The sequence below is a fragment of the Bos grunniens genome, chromosome 17 (assembly GCF_055505025.1).
Source record: "Bos grunniens cultivar Pamir isolate PY7600 chromosome 17, Bosgru_T2T1.0, whole genome shotgun sequence".
Lineage (NCBI taxonomy): Eukaryota > Metazoa > Chordata > Mammalia > Artiodactyla > Bovidae > Bos > Bos grunniens.
This window is the reverse complement of record NC_141181.1, coordinates 13,419,898-13,444,226: the sequence shown is the minus strand read 5'-3', so window position 1 is coordinate 13,444,226 and position 24,329 is coordinate 13,419,898. Positions and strand designations below refer to the sequence as shown.

At 37.6% G+C, this 24,329-nt stretch overlaps 1 protein-coding gene across 10 annotated transcripts in view; it reads right to left on the bottom strand.

Annotated features, from left to right (window-relative positions):
* The window catches only part of ANAPC10 (anaphase promoting complex subunit 10), a 168,641-nt gene that overhangs the window by 75,910 nt on the left and 68,402 nt on the right, over window positions 1-24,329 (bottom strand). For 6 of the 10 annotated variants that reach the window (XR_015144167.1, XM_086346547.1, XM_086346549.1 and 3 more), the window contains one exon: window positions 7,375-7,685. The exons of the other annotated variants lie outside the window; for them this stretch is intronic. Coding sequence is in view for 5 of the 6 variants with exons in the window: in XM_086346547.1 (XP_086202673.1) it covers window positions 7,455-7,685 (231 nt within the window). In the remaining variant the exon portion in view is untranslated. Of the gene's footprint in view, window positions 1-7,374; window positions 7,686-24,329 lie in introns of those variants that run through there. 10 annotated transcript variants of the gene reach the window in all.

Sequence of the window (24,329 nt, the reverse complement as noted above, 5' to 3'; positions counted from 1 at the left end):
TTTCCTAAGAACCTTACTGACTACCCTGGGCATTGGTGATATTTATCCTTATTAAAAAGATACTTATCTGTTTAATGCAATACTACATTCTATTAAGTATGCATGAGTGTCTGTGTTCCTAGCTATCATCAGCTAGATTATAAATTCTTTCTAAACAGGAAATACGTTTTCTACTTATTTATATTCTACACAGGATATAAGGAATATAATCATACATGTTGTTTGAAAAAAGATAGTTTTTCTCTTGGAAACTATATGCAGTACAACTGACCACAGCAGTGTAGAGTCAACATCTTTTTTATTTAATAGGGATAAGTAATCAAGTATCCTTAATAACAAAAAAAATGACAGTCGATTATTTCCATCTAAATAAATCTTTATAAAATGTGTTGCATGCTTTCCAACCTTAGTAAATGTTATATGTCACTGTATTTATCTCTCTTCATTGGCACAGTGTTACTAAAATGATCAGCTTTGTTATTAGAGATAGTCTAGGAGAGTGACTATTATTCAACTGATTAAAATAGATAAAATGTACCCAAAATGACACAAGAATCCAACATTTCTTTTAGAAAATCAATCCTTATCATTAAATTCCAAAGGGCCAAGAACAAACAAACAAAAGAAGTGGCTAAAAGCAGCTAAGGAATTCAGAACTAGAATCAGCAGTAAGAGTGGGTCTAGGAGACTGGCTTAGAACTAGTTAAGACAGGGTCAGAGAACACTGGAGCTTCCTGTTCAGCGTGATACTCATTTCCTACCAGTGGGAATGCACATGTGTATTAAAGTGCAGGGTTGTTAGCATCTATTCCAGTTTGCAAGATTAGAAAGTTTTATCTGGTACCTTTTCTTTTTTTGGTAAGACTGAATTGACCTAGAAAGATGTGAATGAGGTGAAACTAAAAGTGATAATTCATGTGGAGAAAGAATCTTCAGGGTTTACAGTTACTGAGTATAGAAAGATGAAGGAGAAGATTCAAAAGTACACCCAAACACCAGCCTAGCAGTTGAAGATTTCAAGAAAGAAATGAATTTTGTTCCAAATAGCCCAAATGATGGGGACAAAATGAAAGAAGACTCCTGAAGAATAAGTTCTTTGTATCTCTTATCAGTTACTGAATGTTACCTTAAGAAATAAAGTTTTAAAATAAACAGTAAAATCCCTTTCCTTTGTCTTGATAGACACCTGAGTGTGTTATAACTCAACAGCTGTTACAACTTAACGGCTTGTAATCATCCTCTTTACTAAGCCTACAGTCTATTTTGTTTTGTCTTCACATCCATTTAACCTGTGATTTTCATGAATTTTAACAGTTGAAAAACAAACAGCTGGCTGAATGCTCTACTGCAGTCTTTTGAATACTTTGCTTCTTGGTAAGCGATCAGCATTTTGATATTGCTGTAGTAATAACAGGAAATGATCTGTTAAAATCTGGATCTCCAGCTATAGATGAATGCCAGGGTAAAGAGGATAGCCAGTCTCAGAATAAAGTCTATAAAAATAGTTGGGGGAGTTCCTTCTAGGACCACAGGGAGAGAATCGTAATTTGCTCTCAACATTGGAAAAGTAAATGCACAGTGGAAAATCATCTTACGGTGATCACTGAACTCCATCAGTGGAAAGTTTACAGCCACAAGTGCAATAATTAAAACAACCGAGATGGTAAATACTAGAGTTTCAATTATACACGGTGTGAAATATCATCTCCTGAAATATTAATTCACTCAGAAAAAGATTTCATAAGCAGGTAGACTACCTTTAAAAAGGTGTAATTTTGCTTATGTTGGCAAAATAGTAAATCGGTTCTATTAACCAGAAAGGACAAGAGAAAATAAACAACCATCGTAGGATTCCTCCTAAGTCACTTCAGTCATGTCCGACTCTGTGCGACCCACAGATGGCAGCCCACCAGGCTCCCCTGTCCCTGGGATTCTCCAGGCAAGAACACTAGAGTGGGTCACCATTTCCTTCTCCAATGCAGGAAAGTGAAAAGTCAAAGTCAGGTTGCTCAGTCGTGTCGGACTCTTAGCAACCCCATGGACTGCAGCCCACCAGGTTCCTCCGTCCATGGGATTTTCCAGGCAAGAGTACTGGAGTGGGGTGCCATTGGATTAGCCATAGAAAAAAGGGAGGGTACTTACACATAAAACTAAAATATAGACTGGTTAATATTAGTAAAAAAATAATTTCAACTTTTCATATAATATTGCCATGGATTATAGACATTTTCTTGAATTTAAAGTGGGGGGAGTCCTAATTAATTAGCCTTTAGATATGACCTGTTAATAGAATAAGTCATTATTATGGATAATTAATAAAGTAATCCCTGAGGCTTTTGTTGTTGTTGTCTTCTCTCTAATGCTTTCTAGACACCACTGCACAGAAGCAGGCTCAACTAAATGGCAGATCATGAAGCGCAGAGAGCCTCCTTGTAGATGGCTGGTAAACAGCCTTGTACAGCGAACACGTCCAAACACCATACCCCAGGGAGTCATAGCAGAAGTGAGGAAAGCCAAAACAATGTGGGCAAAAGAAGGTAATCTTGCTTTAAAAGATCCACAAGGCAAAAGTGTCTCCAAATAACCACAACTGCAAAGTATTATTTTCCCTAATGCTTTAACATATTCTGCAACTCATCATTTTAAAAATTGATGAAACAAGCTAATAACCAAGAAGTCAATTAAAAATGACATATAATAAGACATTAAGAATTTAAAGCCAGATTTTCTAACACTAGAAACACATCAAATCTCTGTATTTGAGTCAAAACTTTATACTCATAAAAATTTGTAACTAGTAGTCATAATAACAAAAAGGACAGAGCCATGGTGTCCAAAATTACTTTTCAAGACTGGCCTGTGTTTTAATCATTGGAAGCTTTCAAACATACAAAACATCACTGGATTCCTGACATTCAAATCATCTGTTTCAAATTAATCATTGTTATTCATGTAAAAGCAACGATAGTCTGGATTTGAGAATAAGCTTGGAAAGTGAGTGAGCTAGCTGATGTTACAAACAGTCTTTCTTTCCGGAATTCCACCTCCTCCACAGTGCCTTCTCCAGCTTTACCTCTAACTTCCTGAACAGGACGTCAACTCTCTTTTCTACAGAGCGATCTTACCGCTCTAAATTCTGACCTGGTTATCAGAGACCTATTATTTCCCTCAGTAGACTAAAAGCAACTGGAAAGCAAAGTCTGCATCAGATTTACTTTGGTTTTATTATTACATCTAATTCAACACTCAATATATGTTAGTGTTTTGATAAGTTGGGTATTTACTACTCTTCAATGAACTGTTGTATTTTATAATTCCACAGTTTTATGGAGTGTTTCTTGTGACAATATTTCCTCAGTTGATAAACTGATTTTTAAAGTGTCCAATACTTTGATTACATGTGAAATGAAAACATCTAAATCTCACAAATGCACAGTTTTATCAATACTCAAAAATGTATACTGATTGCAGATGAACCCATGAATTTTCTGTCATTGTTTTATTAACTGTTAAAATGGATTTTCAATGCTAGTTTTCTCAGATTCTATACAGTAAGAAATATAACTACATTGAGTTTAGCATTTTGTGTGATTCCTATGTGAAACAGGTAGAATAAGCTATTTTTTAAAAGTCAGCTTTATTAAGGCATTTTAAATGTGTAAATTGGCAAATTTTGGAGTATGTATATAGCTGTGAAACCAGTACCACAGTCAAGATAATGAACATTTCTGTCATCCGCTCAAGTAATTCATCCCTCTGACTTCTCTCTACAACCCATCCAATGCAACCACTGATATGCCTTCTATCACTTGATGAGTATGTTCTAGAGTTTTTAAAAAATGGAATCATACAGACTATAGTCATTTTAGTGGCTTCTTTCAGCATAATTATTTTGGAAATTTATCCACATTGTTGCATGTATTCATTAACTTCATTTATTTGTATTACTTAGTATTCTATTACATGGATTTACCACAATTTGTTTATACCTTCTCCTGTTGAACAACATAGGCTTTGCTGCCAATTTTTAGGTACTACAAATAAAGCTGCTATGAACACTCATGTGCAAGTCTTAGCATGGACATACACTCTCTTTTCTCTTTGGTAAATACCTGTAAGAGGAATGATTGGTCATATAATATGCATCTGTTAAACTTTTAAAAAAATTACCAAATTCCTTATCAACATTGTTTATTTATCAATTACATCCTTATCAGCAGTCTGACATGAGGTCCAGTTCCTCCATACCTTTGCTAACACTTGCAATTGTCTTTTTAATCACAGACATTCTAGTGGCTGTGAAATGGTATCTCATTAAGATTTCGATTTGCATTTCACTAACATCCAGTGGTCATGTATGGATGTGAGAGTTGGACTGTGAAGAAGGCAGAGCACTGAAGAACTGATGCTTTTGAACTGTGGTGTTGGAGAAGATTCTTGAGAGTCCCTTGGACTGCAAGGAGATCCAACCAGTCCATTCTGAAGGAGATCAGCCCTGGGAGTTCTTTGGAAGGAATGATGCTAAAGCTGAAACTCTAGTACTTTGGCCACCTCATGCGAAGAGTTGACTCATTGGAAAAGACTCTGATGCTGGGAGGGATTGGGGGCAGGAGGAGAAGGGGACGACAGAGGATGAGATGGCTGGATGGCATCACCGACTCGATAGACATGAGTTTGGGTGAACTCTGGGAATTGGTGATAGACAGGGAGACCTGGCGTGCTGCGATTCATGGGGTTGCAAAGAGTCGGACACGACTGAGCGACTGAACTGAACTGAACTGAACTGAACATCCAATGAAGTTGAACATCTTTTCATATGCTTATTTGCCAATCATATGTCTTCTTTGGTGAAATGTTGGCTTAAATCTTTTGTTCACTTTAATTGAATTTTTTTTCTTCCTATTCAGTTATAAGAGTTCTTCATATATTCAAGACACAAATCTTTTATTGGATATATACTTTCAAGAGAGAAATAAAACTGCTTCAGGTAATTATGCATTGTTATTGTACTTCAGATAATCCTTAAAATAGGGGAACCATTACCTCCATAATCCTCCACTACCAAGTTTTCCTATGCCTAATGAGGTAGTCAGCCAGCTGGCTTATGGAAAACAGGGAAAGGGAACAGAAGCAGAAAACGTACTGAATTTCCCAACAATCTTCTTCAGATCAGATCAGATCAGTCGCTCAGTCGTGTCCGACTCTGCGACCCCATGAAACACAGCACACCAGGCCTCCCTGTCCATCACCAACTCCCGGAGTTCACTCAGACTCACGTCCATTGAGTCAGTGATGCCATCCAGCCATCTCATCCTCTGTCGTCCCCTCTCCTGCCCCCAATCCCTCCCAGCATCAGAGTCTTCCAAGGAGTCAACTCTTCGCATGAGGTGGCCAAAGGACTGGAGTTTCAGCTTTAGCATCATTCCTTCCAAAGAAATCCCAGGGCTGATCTTTAGAATGGACTGGTTGGATCTCCTTGCAGTCCAAGGGACTCTCAAGAGTCTTCTCCAACACCACAGTTCAAAAGTATCAATCTTCTTAATCCCTACTAATTTTAGGAGTTTCTTCACAACCTATTAGTATAGTAGGAAATAACAGACTGCATCTGATAAATGATAATTATTACTAATAAAACCTCCTGTAACTTTTATTAGATTTCTCTGTATTTGAGATGAAGACCTTGTGTTTACATAAATTTTTCCTTATCAGACTAACAAAGAACATCTAATACAGTGCCAACTATATATTACTCTTCTTACTTCCTTGATTCGCTCCTGTTTTTAAAACTCCTATCCATGTTTTTCTTCAGCTCTCTCTTCTTTCCCTCCCAGTACCCCACATCTGTATTTGAGATTAATTTGCTGATCTCAAATGAGTTTTGGTTACAGACTTCTTGCTGACCATATAGTCACCTACCATGCTTCTTACTCTAAGGAGAAAATGAAAATAACAAACTCTTTGTGGAACTCATAGAAAAAGAGCTGAGGTTCTGCTGAGTCAAAAAAATGAAACCTTTATTTTTTATAGCATCCACATAAATCAGTGGCCACAATAAATCAAATCTACCACAATAAAATCAAACCCATAATTATTTTTTAAACTTTGTTAATTTAAGACTTCAGTCTACCCAGTAATGCAAGAACCTCTGAGGAATCTTTCCCAAACAAGGGCCAATAAGGGGTGGGAATTCCCTGGTGGTCTAGTGGTTAGGACTCCATGCTTTCACTGCCAAGGGTCCAGGTTTGAGCCCTGATTGGGGAACTAACAGCTCACAAGCATGTAGCACAGCCACAAAAAGAAAAAAAAAAAAAATTACCCAATATAGGGAAGTTCTGTCTCCCTCAAAGTAAGAAATATGGGGCAGCAAGTAGCATTGGGAAAAACATACAGAATCAAATGGATCCATGTTAAACCATGGAAAGAAAACTCATTTAAGCACCTTTAAAATATTTTTATATGTAAAGAATAATTTCACATATTTTAAAAAATTTTGTGAGCTACATTGTATTCCTCAGGGAATGGGACTTCAGTGTCAGATACAAATTTGAAACTAACTATCCTATAAGCAGCATCAGAATTAGGATAAACAGTAGATTATAGTAGCAATCTGACACAATATTAGGATATAGACAACTGGGGTTAAAAATATTTCATGAAAGTACAATAATTATGCTACAATTAATGACACTCCCCAAATCAGAGTGGTTCTCATAAGACACTGAATGCTAAGCTTATTTTGACAGTTTTTTAAAAGGCCTAAAAAAATAAATAAATAAATAAATAACAGGCCTAGTATTGGGACTTCTCTGTTGGTCCAGTGGTTAAGAATCTGCCTTGCAATGCAGGGGTTCACAGGTTCGCTCCCTGGTTGGGGAACTAAGTTGTTCCATGCTGTGGAACAACTAAACCCGTGTCACAACTAGAGTCCGTGTGCCACAAAGGAAGAGCCTGTGTGCTGCAACTAAGACTCGAACCAACCAAATAAACAAATTAAAAAAATTTTTTTAAAGGCCTAGCATTAATATAAGACATTCCTCTGGATAGAAAAAACTAATAATAATTTTGACTTATTAAAGATAATATCTATTGATAAAACATAGTTTTGTTCCCAAACATGCAATACATCATTACTCTAATGAATGATCACTATATAAAATAATTACCTAGTTAGCAAAAATACTTGTGTATATCTTAAAATTTTTTCAGTTCAGTTGGCTTTCTTTTGGTATAAGGAAAATTAAATGATTGGTTCAAGTTCATTTTTAATAATTATAAAATATGTGAGCCTTATTATATGTTAAAGAAAATAAAGATATTATGACCCAAAATGTATTTATTCAATTTACAATAAAATACTTTTCAATGCATACCAAATTGCAAAATAATTAATTTTTCAATAAAGATACCAGATTTAATATGTACTGATAAGATGTTTAATGACTTTTGTTCTAAGGTCACCTTATTGAGCGATACATCATGAAATCAATGGTTGTACATCTAGGAAATTTACCAATGGAGCTCTCTTCCACTGGTGTGTATATTTTAATCTGTCTCATGTGGGTATCTCTTCCATTTTGGTGATTGGCTAGAACAGCAATCTGTATCATGAATGTGCGAGTTGGCTTCTTATGATTATCAGTTAAGGGAACGTGAATCCAGCCACTTGGTTCCACCAATTCAAGTTGCTGCCAAGAAAAGAAGAGTCAGATTATGTTTTCATCCAACAAAACATAATTTATTCTAATGAATGCATTCTAAAGTTAACTTATAATTAACATTTTTCTCACTGAGAACATGACAATATAATAAACATTATCAGTTATCTGGCACTTCTGGCATGGTCCATGGTTTTATAGTTGTTAAGCACCTATATGTACCATCTTAGACAAAATAAAAATAGAATTATTTGCAATTCAGTATTTAATGAAACTTGTATAACATACCAAGATAATCACAATGGTGTGATCACTCACCTAGAGCCAGACATCCTGGAATGTGAAGTCAAGTGGGCCTTAGAAAGCATCACTACGAACAAAGCTAGTGGAGGTGATGGAATTCCAGTTAGTTGAGCTATTTCAAATCCTGAAAGATGATGCTGTGAAAGCACTGCACTCAATATGACAACAAATTTGGAAAACTCAGCAGTGGCCATAGGACTGGAAAAGGTCAGTTTTCATTCCAATCCCAAAGAAAGGCAATGCTAAAGAATGCTTAAACTACCGCACAATTGCACTCATCTCACATGCTAGTAAAGTAATGCTCAAATTCTCCAAGCCAAGCTTCAGCGATATGTGAACTTCCAGATGTGCAAGCTGGTTTTAGAAACGGCAGAGGAACCACAGATCATCATTGCCAACATCCGCTGGATCATGGAAAAAGCAAGAGAGTTCCAGAAAAACATCTATTTCTGCTTTATTGACTACGCCAAAGCCTTTGACTGTGTGGATCACAATCAACTGTGCAAAAATTCTGAAAGACATGGGAATACCAGACCACCTGACCTGCTTTTTGAGAAACCTATATGTAGGTCAGGAAGCAACAGTTAGAACTGGACATGGAATAACAGACTGGTTCCAAGTAGGAAAAGGAATACACCAAGACTATATTTTGTCACCCTGCTTATTTAACTTCTATGCAGAGTACATCATGAGAAACGCTGGGCTGGAGGAAGCACAAGCTGGAATCAAGATAGCCGGGAGAAATATCAATAACCTTAGATATGCAGATGACACCACCTTTATGGCAGAAAGTGAAGAGGAACTAAAAAGCCTCTTGATGAAAGTGAAAGTGGAGAGTGAAAAAGTTGGCTTAAAGCTCAACATTCAGAAAACGAAGATCATGGCATCTGGTCCCATCACTTCATGGCAAATAGATGGGGAAACAGTGGAAACAGTGTCAGACTTTATTTCCTTGGGCTCCAAAATCACTGCAGATGGTGACTGCAGCCATGAAATTAAAAGATGCTTACTCCTTGGAAGGAAAGTGATGACCAACCTAGATAGCATACTGAAAAGTAGGGACATTACTTTGCCAACAAAGGTCCATCTAGTCAAGGCTATGGTTTTTCCAGTGGTCATGTATGGATGTGAGAGTTGGACTGTGAAGAAAGCTGAGCTCCAAAGAATTGATGCTTTTGAACTGTGGTGTTGGAGAAGATTCTTAAGAGTCCCTTGGACTGCAAGGAGATCCAACCAGTCCATTCTAAAGGAGATCAGTCCTGGGTGTTCATTGGAAGGAATGATGCTAAAGCTGCAACTCCAGTACTTTGGCCACCTCATGCGAAGAGTTGACTCATTGGAAAAGACTCTGATGCTGGGAGGGATTGGGGACAGGAGGAGAAGGGGACGACAGAGGATGAGATGGCTGGATGGCATCAGAGACTCGATGGACATGAGTTTGGGTGGACAGGGAGGCCTGGAGTGCTGCGATTCATGGGGTTACAAAGAGTCGGACACGACTGAGTGACTGAACTGAACTGAACTGTATAACATACAAGTTTAGATTTAGACATGTATAGATGTATAGGGCCAATGGAAAACCATGCTGATACAAGTAAGAAAAGACTCATTATGCAGAACATAATGCTTCTGGTATATTTTATTTTAAGAACCATGCCTAATATATCCAAACTCACCAAACAATAAATCAGATTCCATATAAACTACAAGAATATCAAAAGAAAATCAGTCATTGCATAGGCATCAAAGCTTTTTTTCTTGGAAAACAGTAAGTCATTTATCTAGTCTGAATGACAACCTAAACCTAAAATCTAGATTTTTAAAATGTTTTTCCAGATACACTTAAAAAATTTTTCATTTTAACCAAGAGTCTAAACTATCCTTCCTTAACAAAAGAAGAAAAATCATAATTCAAAAAATAAACCTAAATTTAAAAAAAATTTCCCAAAGTTATGAAACAGTTTTTAAAAGATAAACACTGATTTTTAAATTATCTTAGTTATTGAATGGGCTTCCCTTGTGGCTCAGCTGGTAAAGAATCTGCCTGCAATGCGGAAGACTTGGGTTCGATCCCTGGGTTGAATACATATGAAAGATGTGCATTACAGATAATATATGATATTATTACAGATAATTATTACAGATAATACTTATCAATCCATCCCAATAGCAATGGATATCAAAGAAACTCAATCCAGATTCCACGAGTTACTCTAGAAAAACTATTAAATGAACACCACTGTATCTTTTTTCCTTCTCTCCCTTTTTTTCTTTCTTCTCTTTGTTTCTTTCTTTAGTCTTTCTTTTCATTTTTTATGAAGGAGGGTGAGTAGACAAAAGGAGAGTTGGGCAAGAGACAGAGAATTGGCATCTTAAAAAAGGTAGTTATTTTTAAGATGGAAAATTTCTTTCTTTTAATTTTAAAATATAAGAATAAATGAATCCCTATCCTTCATGGTATTTTCAGTCAGTCGCTTTCTATAAACTTCCATTAGCACTGACTTAAAATAGCTGAGTCAGAAATAAGATATTCCTGGTTTCTATGACTAACCTTTTAATCATTCAGGCAGTAAATATTGTATACTTATGATAAAAGTACAGTTAAGCACAAAAAACATAATTAAGGCCTTATTTCAAATCTTTTAATAAAGCTTTAGAGGCAGACAAAGACAAACGGCCTTTTGGTTTCATTCAGTTTTTTCATGTATAAAGTAAAGGGATTGGACAAGTTTTCATCCAATGCTCCTTTCAGCTCTGACATCCGATGATTCTAAATAAAAGGAGAAAGTTGTGGTAGGAAGAATAATGGGCCCCTAGGGATGTCCATGTCCTTCCCCAAGTTCTCTGAATATGTTAACTAACACGGCAAAATGACTTTGCAGATGTGATTAAGTTACAGACCCGGGGATGGGAAGATTATCCTGGATTACCTGGGTAGGTGCAATGTAATCACAGGGTCATTATAAGAGGAAGGCCAAGAAAGACTGAAAGGAGATGTGATGATGGAAGCAAAGATTGAGTGATGCAACCACAAGCCAAGGAATGTGGGCAGCCTCTAAAAGATGGAACAAGCAATGAACAGTTCTCCCTTACAATCTCCATTTAAGAACCCACCTTGCTGACACCTGATTTTAATTCATTAGGTCCATTCTGGACTTCTGACCTTCAGAACTGTAAGATAATAACTGTGTGTTGTTTTAAGCCCCTAAGGGTGTGGTTATATGCTATAGCAACAATAGGAAACTACTATAATGGATACCCACAGGAGTTCAGAGGAGGGGAAAAGCACTCCTGGCTAGAATAATCTATTTTCCAGGTAAGTATACAATAATGAATCTCAATAATGACAAAAAAGCAAAACTAAGATTCTGTTCATCTCCTTACTGTTGTTGTTTAGTTACTAAGTTGGGTCCAACACCATGACCTCATGGACTCAGCTCGCCAGGCTTCCCTATCTTTCACCATCTCCCAGAGTCTGCTCAAACTCACATCCACTGAGTTGGTGATGCCAACTAACCACCTCATCCTCTGTCACCTCCTTCTTCTCCTGCCCTCAATCTTTCCCAGCATCAGGGTCTTTTCCAAGGAGTCAGTTATTCACATCAGGTGGTCAAAGTATGGGAGCTTCAGCATCACTCCTTCAAATGAATATTCAGGGTTGATTTCCTTTAAGGTAGACTGGTTTGATCTCATTGCTGTCCAAGGGCTCACAAGAGTCTTCTCTATCGCCACAATTCAAAAGCATCAATTCTTTGGCTGTCAGCCATCTTTATGGCCCAACTCTCACATCTGTACATGACTACTGGAAACACCACAGCTTTGACCATATGAACCTTTGTTGGCAAAGTGATGTCTCTGCTTTTTAATACCCTGTCTAGGTTTGTCATAGCTTTTCTTCCAAGGAGCAAGTGTCTTTTGATTTTTTGGTTGCAGTCACCATCCACAGTGGTTTTTGAGCCCAAAGAAATAAAATCTGTCATTGCTTCCACTTTTCCCCCTTCTATTTGCCATGAAGTGATGGGACCAGATACCATGATCTTAGTTTTTTAAATGTTGGGTTTTAAGTCAGCTTTTTCACTCTCCTCTTTCACCTTCATCAAGAGGCTCTTTAGGTCCTCTTTACTTTCTGCCATAAGGGTGGTATCATTTGCATATCTGAGGTTACTGATATTTCTCCCATCAACCTTGATTCCAGCTTGTGATTCATCCAGCCTGGCATTTCACATGATGTACTCTGCATATAAGCTAAATAAGCAGGAGGACAATATACAGCCTTGACATTCTCCTTTCCCAATTTTGAACCAGTCTGTTGTTCTATGTCTGGTTCTAACTGTTGCTTCTTGACCTGTATACAAGTCTCTCACTGGGACAGGGAAGGTGGTCTGATATTCTCATTTCTTTAAGAATTTTCCAGTTTGTTGTGATTCACACAGTCAAAGACTTTAGTATAGTCAATGAAGCAGATGTTTTTCTGAAATTTCCTTGCTTTCTCTATGAGCCAACAAATGTTAGCAATTTGATCTCTGGTTCCTCTGCCTTTTCTAAACCCAGCTTGTACATTTGTAAGTTCTTGGTTCACATACCGTTACAGCCTAGCTTGAAGGATTTTTAGCATTACTTGCTAGCGTGTGAAATGAACACAATGGTACTCAATAGTACACAAAACTCTGAACATTTTTTGGCATTGCACTTCTTTGGGACTGGAATGAAAACTGACCTTTTCCAGTCCAGTGGCCACTGCTGAGTTTTCCAAATTTGCTGACATGTTGAGACATACTGAATGTAGCACTTTAATAGCATCATCTTGTGAATAAATTTAACCAAATTAATTATCTATCTACTTCTCCTTTTGATAGACTCAATGGTATTATTAGAGTATTTTTTAAATGCTTCACTGTAATGGAAGTTATACTAAGATTCTGTAGTGTATAATTTGGGGCATGATAGTACAGAATTGTAAACGTAGTAAATTATTCAATAAATATTATTAGTACATTATTTCTTTAGAACATAAGAAAATTACTGATCTTAGTCACTAAAAGTATATTACAAAGTATGTATAGCTATTAACATCTCTCAAATAGCTTCACAATCAACTACATTGCCTGAGAGTCATAAAAAACAACTCATGTATCAACTTCAGTTCTATTGTACCCTGTTTAAACTTCTCAGTCATCTCCAAAGAGTTATTATTCTGATCCTGCCATATTTTAACTTATTTCATGGATTAAACAAAAACTCAAATATGTGTAGTAGGTACAATTTTAATGCCTTTTTTATAACAATGATTAAAAGGCTAATATAGTTTAAGTGAAAAATATTTACACTCTTGCTTGTATTTTTAAACAGAAAATTAATAAAAGATAAAATTTTGCCAATTTAACTTTCTTCTTTTTCCCATTTGATTTGGACGTCAATGAATAAAATTTCCATCACCATTAAAATGTAAAATTTTCTATATTCCTGCTCATTCTTTCTTCTTACCATCTCCCCTTTTGGCTCTTTTCCCATATATACTCTCATTTAACATTTTTTATTGGCTAGATACCTCCAGTTCTGCTAACTATAGATGTAGGGCAGGGGTTGGCAAACTTCTGTTATGAGGAGTTTCTCTCAAGTGATCTCTCAGCCTGGCTCCAAGATCTTCTGCTTCCTATCAGCAACCTCTAGGCCACTAGCTCTACTCTGGCTGTATTAGTTCAGGATATCCTCTAAGAATATGTTGATTTAAAGGATTAACTCCACCATAAACAAAGCTTACCTTAACAAGGAAAAAAAAAAAAAAGGAAATCATTTGTTAATGAAAATCACATCAAATATCAAATACAAAGCTGCTCATATGTCGTTTCCTATTGCTAATCACATATCCCTAGAAAATAAATGAGAGAAGGAACAATGACTTGAAAGTTGCCCTCAAGAAAGTTGCTCTCTGCTCTCCTCTCTCACCACCTAGTGCTCCTTCATTAACCATAGCTGTGAGTTGATAAAATTCTACAGACTCTCAAAACGAGAACTGTTATACATGAAGCAGCAGATTCTGGCATTTTAACCATCCTTCCACTTCGGAAGGAATACAACCAGTTAACTGCAATGATGACCTACTTGTAGAGAAAGAAAGTCTAATAGGATCCAAAAGAAACTTCAGAAGTTCCAAATTTGTTGAAAGTAAGGATACCACAAAGGCAGCTTAACAAGAAAGACAGAAGCCAACTAAAAGAGCTCGCTATGGAAAGCAAGCTCTTTGACCCTAGTGAAGAAGGTGACCCCACCTAAGAAAGTCACCCTGAGGTCAAAATCAGTCACTCTGCTACAGAGGGTCAAGACATTAATTCTGGACTTGTAAGTTGGCAAGAGTTTTTATATAGAGACATTTCCTCCAGAAAGAGTTCCTGGAGAGTCAAGCTTATATAGTTTTTAACGGTGTGATCTTAAAGTTACCTGTTTGAAAAAAAAAAAAGAGGCATAACAAAGATAAGAACTAGACAGACTGTTCTACTAATCTACAGGAACAATTCTGAATTAAATTTGAAGTGAATGTCAAAAACAATAATTTCATCAAAAGCCCAAAATGGTGAAGAAATGTTAAGAAATTGCAGAAAATCTCTGGAGGACAAGAACAAGTTAGCCAGACTTAAGTATCACTGAAAAGAAAAACCGATAAGGTAAGTACTAGGGATGCAATGTACACCATGATGACTATAGATAACACTGCTAAACGATACCTGGGAAAGTTGTCAAGAGAGTAGGTCCTAAGAGTTCTCATCACAAGGAGAATTTTTTTTCTTCTTTTCATTATCAAATAATTCAGTTCAGTTCATTTCAGTTACTCAGTCGTGTCTGACTCTTTGTGACCAACATGAACCACAGCACACCAGGCCTCCCTGTCCATCACCAACTTCCGGAGTCCACCCAAACTCATGTCCATTGTGTCGGTGATGCCATCCAACCATCTCATCCTCTGTCGTCCCCTTCTCCTCCTGCCCTCAATCTTTCCCAGCATCAGGGTCTTTTCCAATGAGTCAGCTTTTCGCATCAGGTGGCCAAAGTATTGGAGTTTCAGCTTCAGCATCAGTCCTTCCAATGAACACCCAGGGCTGATCTCCTTTAGAATGGACTGGTTGGATCTCCTTGCAGTCCAAGGGACTCTCAAGAGCCTTCTCCAACACCACAGTTCAAAAGCATCAATTCTTCAGCACTCAGCTTTCTTTATAGTCCAACTCTCACATCCATACATGACTGCTGGAAAAACCATAGCCTTGACTAGATGGACTTTTGTTGAGAAAGTAATGTCTCTGCTTTTTAATATGCTGTCTAGGTTGGTCATCACTTTCCTTCCAAAGAGTAAGCGTCTTTTAATTTCATGGCTGCAGTCACCATCTGCAGTGATTCGAGAGCCCAGAAAAATAAACTCAGCCACTGTTTCCACTGTTTCCCCATCTACTTCCCATGAAGTGATGGGACCGGATCACATGATCTTCGTTTTCTGAATATTGAGCTTTAAGCCAACTTTTTCACTCTCCTTTTTCACTTTCATCAAGAGGCTCTTCAGTTCTTCTTCACTTTCTGCCATAAGGGTGGTGTCATCTCCGTATCTAAGGTTATTGATATTTCTCCCGGCTATCTTGATTCCAGCTTGTGCTTCCTCCAGCCCAGCGATTCTCATGATGTACTCTGCATATAAGTTAAATAAGCAGGGTGACAATATATACCTTTGACGTACTCCTTTTCCTATTTGGAACCAGTCTGTTATTCTATGTCCAGTTCTAACTGTTGCTTCCTGACCTGCATACAGGTTTCTCAAGAGGCAGGTCAGGTGGTCTGGTATGCCCATCTCTTTCAGAATTTTCCAGAGTTTATTGTGATCCACACAGTCAAAGGCTTTGGTATAGTCAATAAAGCAGAAATAGATGTTTTTCTGGAACTCTCTTGCTTTTTTGATGATCCAGCATCTCTTTAAATCATCATTTTACAGTTGTCAGAGAACCGCTAAAACAGAGAGGACTATAGGAGGCCACAGTCTCGGGAGGGGAGAACCTCAGGGAGGTAGCTTGTCTTTCTGAACTCACTTAAAACATGGGGGTGTTTGTCGATTCTAGGACAAGGTGAGATGTTACAAATCATGGTTTTGCCCAGATAGAGAGGTGCTTCTACAAACACATGCAACTATGACTAGTTGCGGTCTTTCAGAAAAGACATACTTAGAAACCTCAAGATCTTTAAGCACACAGCCTATTTTCCCCTCAAAACATCTGCCACATTGTGAAGTTATTTATAACAGCACAAAGAAACAGGTCAAATTAATTTCATTTTAGTATCATTTCAACATGTGATCTATGTAAAGTTACTGAGCTATTTTACATACTTTTTTTTGTACCAAATCGTTAAAATCTGACATTTTACACTTATACCATACATATCTCAATTAAGATTAGCCAAAAGCCACATGTGGCTGAACAGCACAGATCTAGAGTCTAGCCTAGAAATCAATCAAAAAACCATTACTATTATTAACCAAGCTAAGAAGAGGGAAAGATAAATAAATGAAATGATAATTTCATCTGAGAATTAGAATATACTTTTAAAATAGAAATGGTAGAGCTGAAAATAAAACATCTGAAATTAAGAATCTATCAGATTGACTCAACAGATTTTATATATATATTATATATATATAATATATATTCACATATCAGAAGACAAAGTTGACAGGCTCCTTGAAAAATACAACTTATCAAAAATAACAAAAAGAACACATAGAAAATCTGAATAGAACTATATCTATTTTAAAAACTGCCTTGTAATTTAAAAATCCATTGCAAAACTCCAGGTCCAGATGGCATTACCATTCAATTCTTCCAAATATTTAACAAAGAAATGGTATCAACTCTGCACAAATGCTTAGAGAATAGAAAAGGGAGGGATATTTTAAAAAAATTTTTATGAGGCCAGAACAACTTTGGTTCCAACAAGTTGTTCTGGCCTCATAAAAACATTTTAAAAATATCCCTCTCTTAAGAAAAAAAAATTAAAGACCACTTTTTCTTATGAAACATAGGAAAATCTAAAACAAAAGAGTAACAAGTCCAACTAAGTGGAGTTTAGCACAGGTACGCAAGGTTGGATTATCACTTAAAAATTAATCAATGTAATTCACTTTTATTAAGGAAAGTTATGACCAACCTAGATAGCATATTTTTAATATGCTATAACTTATGTTGACCTTGTATCCAGTGGCCTTGCTAATTAAACTTTCTTATTAATTCTAATAGTTTATAGGTTCTTTCTTAATTTTCTAGATGTACAGTCATATAGTTTAGAAGTAATATTATTTACAGAGACATTACTTTGCTAACAAAGGTCTGTCTAGTCAAGGCTACAGTTGTTCCAATGGTCATGTATGGATGTGAGAGTTGGACTGTGAAGAAAGCTGAGCACCAAAGAATTGATGCTTTTGAACTGTGGTGTTGGAGACGACTCTTGAGAGTCCCTTGGACTGCAAGGAGATCCAACCAGTCCATCCTAAAGGAGATCAGTCCTGGGTGTTCATTGGAGGGACTGATGCTAAAGCTGAAACTCCAGTACTTTGGCCACCTCACGCGAAAAGTTGACTCTTGGAAAAAGACTCTGATGCTGGGAGAGATTGGAGGCAGGAGGAGAAGGGGACGACAGAGGATGAGATGGCTGGATGGCATCACCAACTCCATGGGCATGAGTTTGGGTGAACTCTGGGAGTTGGTGATGGAGAGGGAGGTCTGGCACGTTGAGATTCATGGGGTCGCAAAGAGTCGGACATGACTGAACGACTGAACTGAACTGAACTGAATAGAAAAAAGAGAGACACTCACATAATCATTGTCAGACAAAAAAAAGGTATTTGACAAATTCAACACCCATTTATGACTTTAACTTCCAGCAAACAGGAACAGAATACAGTCTCTTTAATATGAAAGGGCATCTTTTCAAACAAATAACCTACCCTCATCATATAGAATGGAGAAATATTAAAATATTTTCTAAAGAGATTATAAAAAGACAATCATCCACTATGACCCCTTCTATTTAACACTGTAGTGGAGGTCATAAACAGTATAATAATGCAAGGAAAATGGAAGGGAACAGAGGAGAGAGGGACAGAAGGAAAGAGAGAAGATGAATAGGATTGGAAGGGAAGAAAAAATAATATTACTTCTAAACTATATGACTGTACATCTAGAAAATTAAGAAAGAACCTATAAACTATTAGAATTAATAAGAAAGGTTAATTAGCAAGGCCACTGGATACAAGGTCAACATAAGTTATAACCGCAACAGTACAGAATTCGTGCAAAGACAGACTAACAAACCAAGAGACCAGAGTTTAGGAACAAACCCACAAATTTACAAGACATCTGATTTTTGTCAAAGATGACACTCACTGGCGCAGTAGGGAAAAGATAAACAAAAAGAACAAATAGAAGGTTTAAAATCCATCACAAAACTATGTATATTTTTGTTATATATAGGTTTGTTATTTATATAAGTTTCTTTAAGCAATGATGCTGGATGAACTGGATTTCCATTTTGAGGGAAAAATAATAATCTTGATTTCTTCACTTCTCACCATAAACAAAAAATCAGTTTCAGATGAATTTGAATTTAAATGTCAAAGTCAGAAACTAAAGCTTCCAAAAGAAAATAAAATATCTTTGTAACTCTGGATTAGGTACAATTTTCTTAAACAGGACACAAAAAGCATCAATCAACAAATAGTGGTCAACTATTTCAGAATTAAGAACTTCTGTTCATCAAAAGATATAACTAAGAGCGTGGAGAAAACAAGTCACAGATTGGGAAATATGCCTATGCCTATGTGTAGAAAAGGAATCCTATCTTAACTATTTAAAGAACTACTACAAATCAAAGAGATATACACCCAACAGAAATGCATACATATATTCAACAGTGTGTATATGAAAATATTCATAGGAGCCCTAGCTAGACAAACCACCCAAATAGATACCAACAGTCAAATGAATAAGTTGGAGTATAGTCACAAAACATAATGTTCTACAGGAATGAAAATGAACAATCTATAGCTATCCAAGTGACAGATGACTCTTACAAACATGGTATTCAGATTCATTTTGATATTGGGCAAAACTAATACAATTATGTAAAGTTTAAAAATAAAATAAAATTAAAACAAACAAACAAAGTTAGTCACTCAGTCGCATTTGCCTCCTCTGTCCATGGGATTCTCCAGGCAAAAATACTGGAATGGGTAGCCATTCCCTTCTCCAGGGGATCTTTCCTACCCAGGGATCAAACCCAGGTCTCCTGCACTACAGGTGGAGTCTTAACCATATGTGCTACCAGGGAAACCCAAGTAAAAGCAAGCCAGACCCAAAAGAGTATATACAAAATATGATGCCATCTCCTAATGCAAAACACTGAAAGATAAAAACAAAAACAAAACAGATTTTTTTAGAAATCCAAGTGAAAGTAATCCATATTGTCAGAATAATGATTAACCTCGAGAGCGCATAAGAAAGCATAAGGAGGGTTTCTGGATTTTTATTGGTTGCTGATTATATAGATTTCTTTAATTCATGAAAACTCAATGAGCCTTTCACACAGTATGTGGACTTTTTGTATCCATGTAAAAATAAAAAGTTAAAAAGAAAAAAGGCCCAGACCTTTCTGCTCTGTCATACATACTCTGTTGTCTATGATCTCTGCAGCAGCTGCAAGCATCATGTTCTCACACACCAAATGTCCAAAAAGGCTTTCTCCTGTTTTAATTATAGAGGAAAATGTTTTCCTGAAGCTATCAGATTTCCCATTGGCCATTTCTGGATCACATGCCTCTCTGCACTAATTGCAAGGGAAGCTGGAAATGGAGTACCAGGCGTTTTCTGTCTTTACTGTGGGAAGTGGTCTCTCTGGGCAAGGAAAGGAGATGGGGGCATGTGGCATTGGTAATCAGCAATACCTGCTGTCCAGGACTGTTATTCGTGACGTCTCAACCAATTTTACCATAGCTGCTTCTGTCCTCCTCCAGTCTAAGCTCAGATTAGCAGCAGAGTCATCAGACAAAAATGTAAACCTGAAACACCTTTCATTAGTTTCTCATTATAGTTAAGAATAAATCCATGATCCTTAACACTGTAAGCATGATCTAGTCTCTGCTTATCTCCTCTGCCTCATGGTGAATGGCCCTTGACCCACATTTTAGCCATATAACCTGCAGTAGGGCAAAAGCAAATTCACACTGTGCAGGAAACTGACTCTGAAAATATTCCAAAGATCGGGGAGGGCAAAGGGACATTGACTATATGTCATCTAAAATGGGTCAAATGTCTTGGATATGCTCTAGTTTAGTGAATTCTTTTTTTATTTTTAAATATAAGAATAATACAAGAACATCTGGTCTGTCACATGAGAGCCTGGCCCCCCTAACTCTAATTTTTCTTTAAGTCTGAAGTCCACTAACTATACAACCTTTTACCAAGATTTTGTTTCATTTTCAAAACCCTAGCACTCATGGTTAATGTGAACAACTATTCTCAACTTATGGCCCTCTACTTTTCAATCCCCACACTCTATTCCTTAAATGCTAACTGTAGATTCCAATTAGGTTTATATCTTTTTTCACATCTCTCCTGATATGAGAAAACACACAAGTATACAAATACATATACAAAGTACTTTTAAACTTTCCAAAGAGGATATTTAAATGCCATCATACTACCGCTCAAATCTAGTAGAATCTGTTCATCAGTCAACAAAGTGTGGACTTAACTGTGTCCTGGATTACTGGAAACTGTGACCGGTGTAGTAAAAGGAAATTATCAATTTATTGGAAATTTATTTATGTTCAGGAGTTATATCTAATCATCCATTATTTCTCATGCACATACCATTTTGATGAATATAATTTATAAATGCTTTGCAAAATAGTTTAGGAAATAATAGACTCCCAGACACCAACAAAAATGACAGCTAAAGAATTTGAAAATGTATAAATCCCCAAAAGCAGGCAGGATGGAGAAGTCAAGAAGAAGCACGGTGCACTGCACCCTAACATCACTGAAAGCGAAAGCACCAGGTAGTTCTGAAGGTAGGAGGGTCACGTTAGGTTAAAAATAAACAAATATTCAAACAGGAAAACAAGTTATCCAATGAGGAAACAGTTTAATGTCAAGATTCTCACCAGTCCCCAGCTTAAGTAGGCAGGTGACCCTCCCTTTCCTACTCCCATAGAAAACTAAAAGTTCACATTATCTGTACAGGTTAATGAAGGGAGGATCTAGATTGAGGTAAAACAAGACAAGATGGCAGCATATTATTATTTTTTTAATGGAGTGAACGTCTAGACATTTAACAGTGAACCTCAGCTCTCTTCATCTTGCTCAGCTACAGGGCTGCTGAATCCCAGGCAGATCACCCTGGAGCCCCTTCCAAATCCCACCTCCTATCCTCCACCCTTCGCCTCTAGGCCAGAGAATGAATTACTATTTTCTGGAAAAAAAATAAGACCATAAGAAAAAGAGAAAAGTGAAAAAAGAACAAATTCATAAAATGAGAGGTACACACAAGTGATGTGAGTGTCCCCAATTTAATATTTTGTGCTAGGCACTATTCCAGGTGGTTGCAAGATATCTGTGAAAATAAAAATAATAACAAAATCTCCGCTCTTGTGGAGCCAATACTCCTACTGAGGGAAGACAGAAAATGAATAACAAATATAATAAATAAGGTATTATATAATATATTAGGTAATAAAAGTGCTCTGAGGGGAAAAAAGCTTTGGGGAAAATACAGAACAGGAAAAGAAGGATCAGAAGCACCAGAGGGCAGGTGTGTGCAGTTTTAAATAAGGTGGTCACAACAGGCCTCATTGAGAAGGTGGCCTGTGTGCAAAAAGATGAAGGTGCCAGCCTTACCACACTGCTGTAAGGCCTGGTAAGCATCAAATTCCATCACGAGCAGCAAATTGCTCCCCAACTGCTAATTTGTGCCTCACGCCTAGGCTATGAGAAAATACCCAAGGCTCTCCATGCATGTAAAAAAAAAAAAAAGAAAGAAAATAAAAACAAAAAGCAAAATTGAAAAAAAGCAAAAACAAGAAAGGAAATCTGAAGAGAAGCAATAAAGGGAGGACAAGAAATTTAAAAACAAAGCAAAGCTTTATTAATATCTTCAGCTTCATAAAGGAAAGCATCCTTAACACAAGAATAGAATGCTATTTTATAAAAAAGACCAAGAAGCAAAAATAGGTCTTAGAAATATACACATACACTGTTGTTTGGTCTCTCAGTAGTGTCCGACTCTTTGCGACCCCACGAACTGCAGCACGCCAGGCTTCCCCATCCTTTACCATCTCCCTGAGTTTGCTCAAACTGGTGTCCACTGAGTCAGTAATGCCATCCAACCATCTCATCTTCTGTCACCCCCTTCTCGTCTTGGCCTCAATCTTCCCAGCATCAGGATCTTTTTCAATGAATCAGTTCTTTGCATGCATGCACATGTGCACACACACACACGTGTGTGTGTGTATACATGTATATATGTATGTGTATATGTATGTGTGTGTGTATATATATATACACATACAGGGCTTCCATGGTGGCTCAGACAGTAAAGAATCTGCTTGCAATGCAGGAGACCCAGGTTTGATCCCTGGTTCTGGAGGATCCCCTGGAAAAGAAAATGGCAACCCACTCCAGTACTCTTGCCTCGGAAATCCCATGAACACAGGAGCCTGGAAGGCTATAGTCCACGGAGTCGCAAAGAGTCAGACACGACTGAGCAACACACACACACACACACACATTTAATTATACAAAATTAAATGAACTGCTTGGAATTTGAGAAAACAAAAGAGAAAGACAATAAGAAAATCAGTGGCTCAATGCAGGAAGAATCACTGCTAACAAATGTGAATTCAGAAAGAGAGAACAGAGAAAATAGAGGAAAAATATGAAGGAACATAAGAGCACTTCCCAGAAATAAAGGACAGGTGTTTCCACACTGGTGCGAACCACAAATGCTCAGTAAGATGAAGGAAACACACACACACACCATGGCGGAACCATCATAAAATTTCTGAACATCAAAGGTACAGCGATTTTAAAAGCCTCTACAGAGAAAAACAGGTCACAGGCAAAGCATCAGAAATCAAAAGTGGCATTGTATTTCTCAACATTTATACAGAAAACTATGAGGCAATGGAGAATGTGCTTAAAATTCTGATGAAAAATTATTTCCAAACAAGAATTCCATACCCAGCCAAATCATCCCTCGAGGGTGAGATTAAAATAAAGTTTTCAGTCATGCAAGGTTTCAACAGTTTTACCTCCCATATGGAGGATACATTTCACCAAAAGAGGAAGAAAGTTAAGAAAAATGAAGACCTGGGACCCAAGGAACAAGGAATCTACCAAAAAAGATGAAGGAAATTCCCAAGATGATGTTGAAAGGATGTCTTAAGAAGACAGTTGTTTGTCCAAGTCCTCTGAACAGACACCAAGACAGAAACAGATATACAAGAAATTTATTAAAGGAAACATCTGTGACAGAAAGTGGGGAGGGAGCCAGGGAAGGCTGGAAGAGCTGTTAGACAGCAGTGCAGGTCTGAGCCCAGGAGAAGGAGATGGGGGAAGGAGGAGGGTGGGGTGGACGTGTGATTCTGCAGTGCAGATCTAGTGAAAGTCTGGCACGGCTGTCCAGGAGTCCTTAGGCCATGGCTGCCTGTCAGAGGACTCCAGAGTACCCACGAGTGAGCCTCACTCAGTACCCCTGCTGTGCTCACTCTGGGGCATTGATGGGGTGCTGGATACCGAAAAGCAGCAGCTGGGGCCATCAGTCAGAGATCTAAGAGAAACGGTCTCAAGGCCACCATGGTGGCTCTCTAACATGCCAGCTCTGCTAACCTAAATTGCATTTTCTGGAATTCCCTTCCTGGCATGTTTCTGGTTAGGTGAGACATGAGAGAGATTTTCATGCAAGGTTTCGACAGCAGGAGTGAAGCAGCAGCCATTCTGCATTTGGAGGTAGGTGAGTCTACAGGTTTTGTATCATCAAACTAGGGGCCCACGTAAGTTGTCACTACATGCTGACACACCCCGCTGTCATGGCTCAGCAGCCAGGCCTACGACTGCTCCATCTTCCCCTGAATCTTCCTGTGGGTTCTCTGCCTCCCAAGATGAGTGTGCGTCTGCTCCATGACAAAGGGCATCACTCCTTCCACAGCACACTGACATCACAGGTGAGAGGCAGTGAGAACTGACGTGGATCTCAGTTCCTCAAGTTGGTGTATGGGTTCCAGCTTGCCCTTGCCCTTCACCACTTTACCATCTTCACTTCTGACCTTCTGCCCTGTGGATTTCA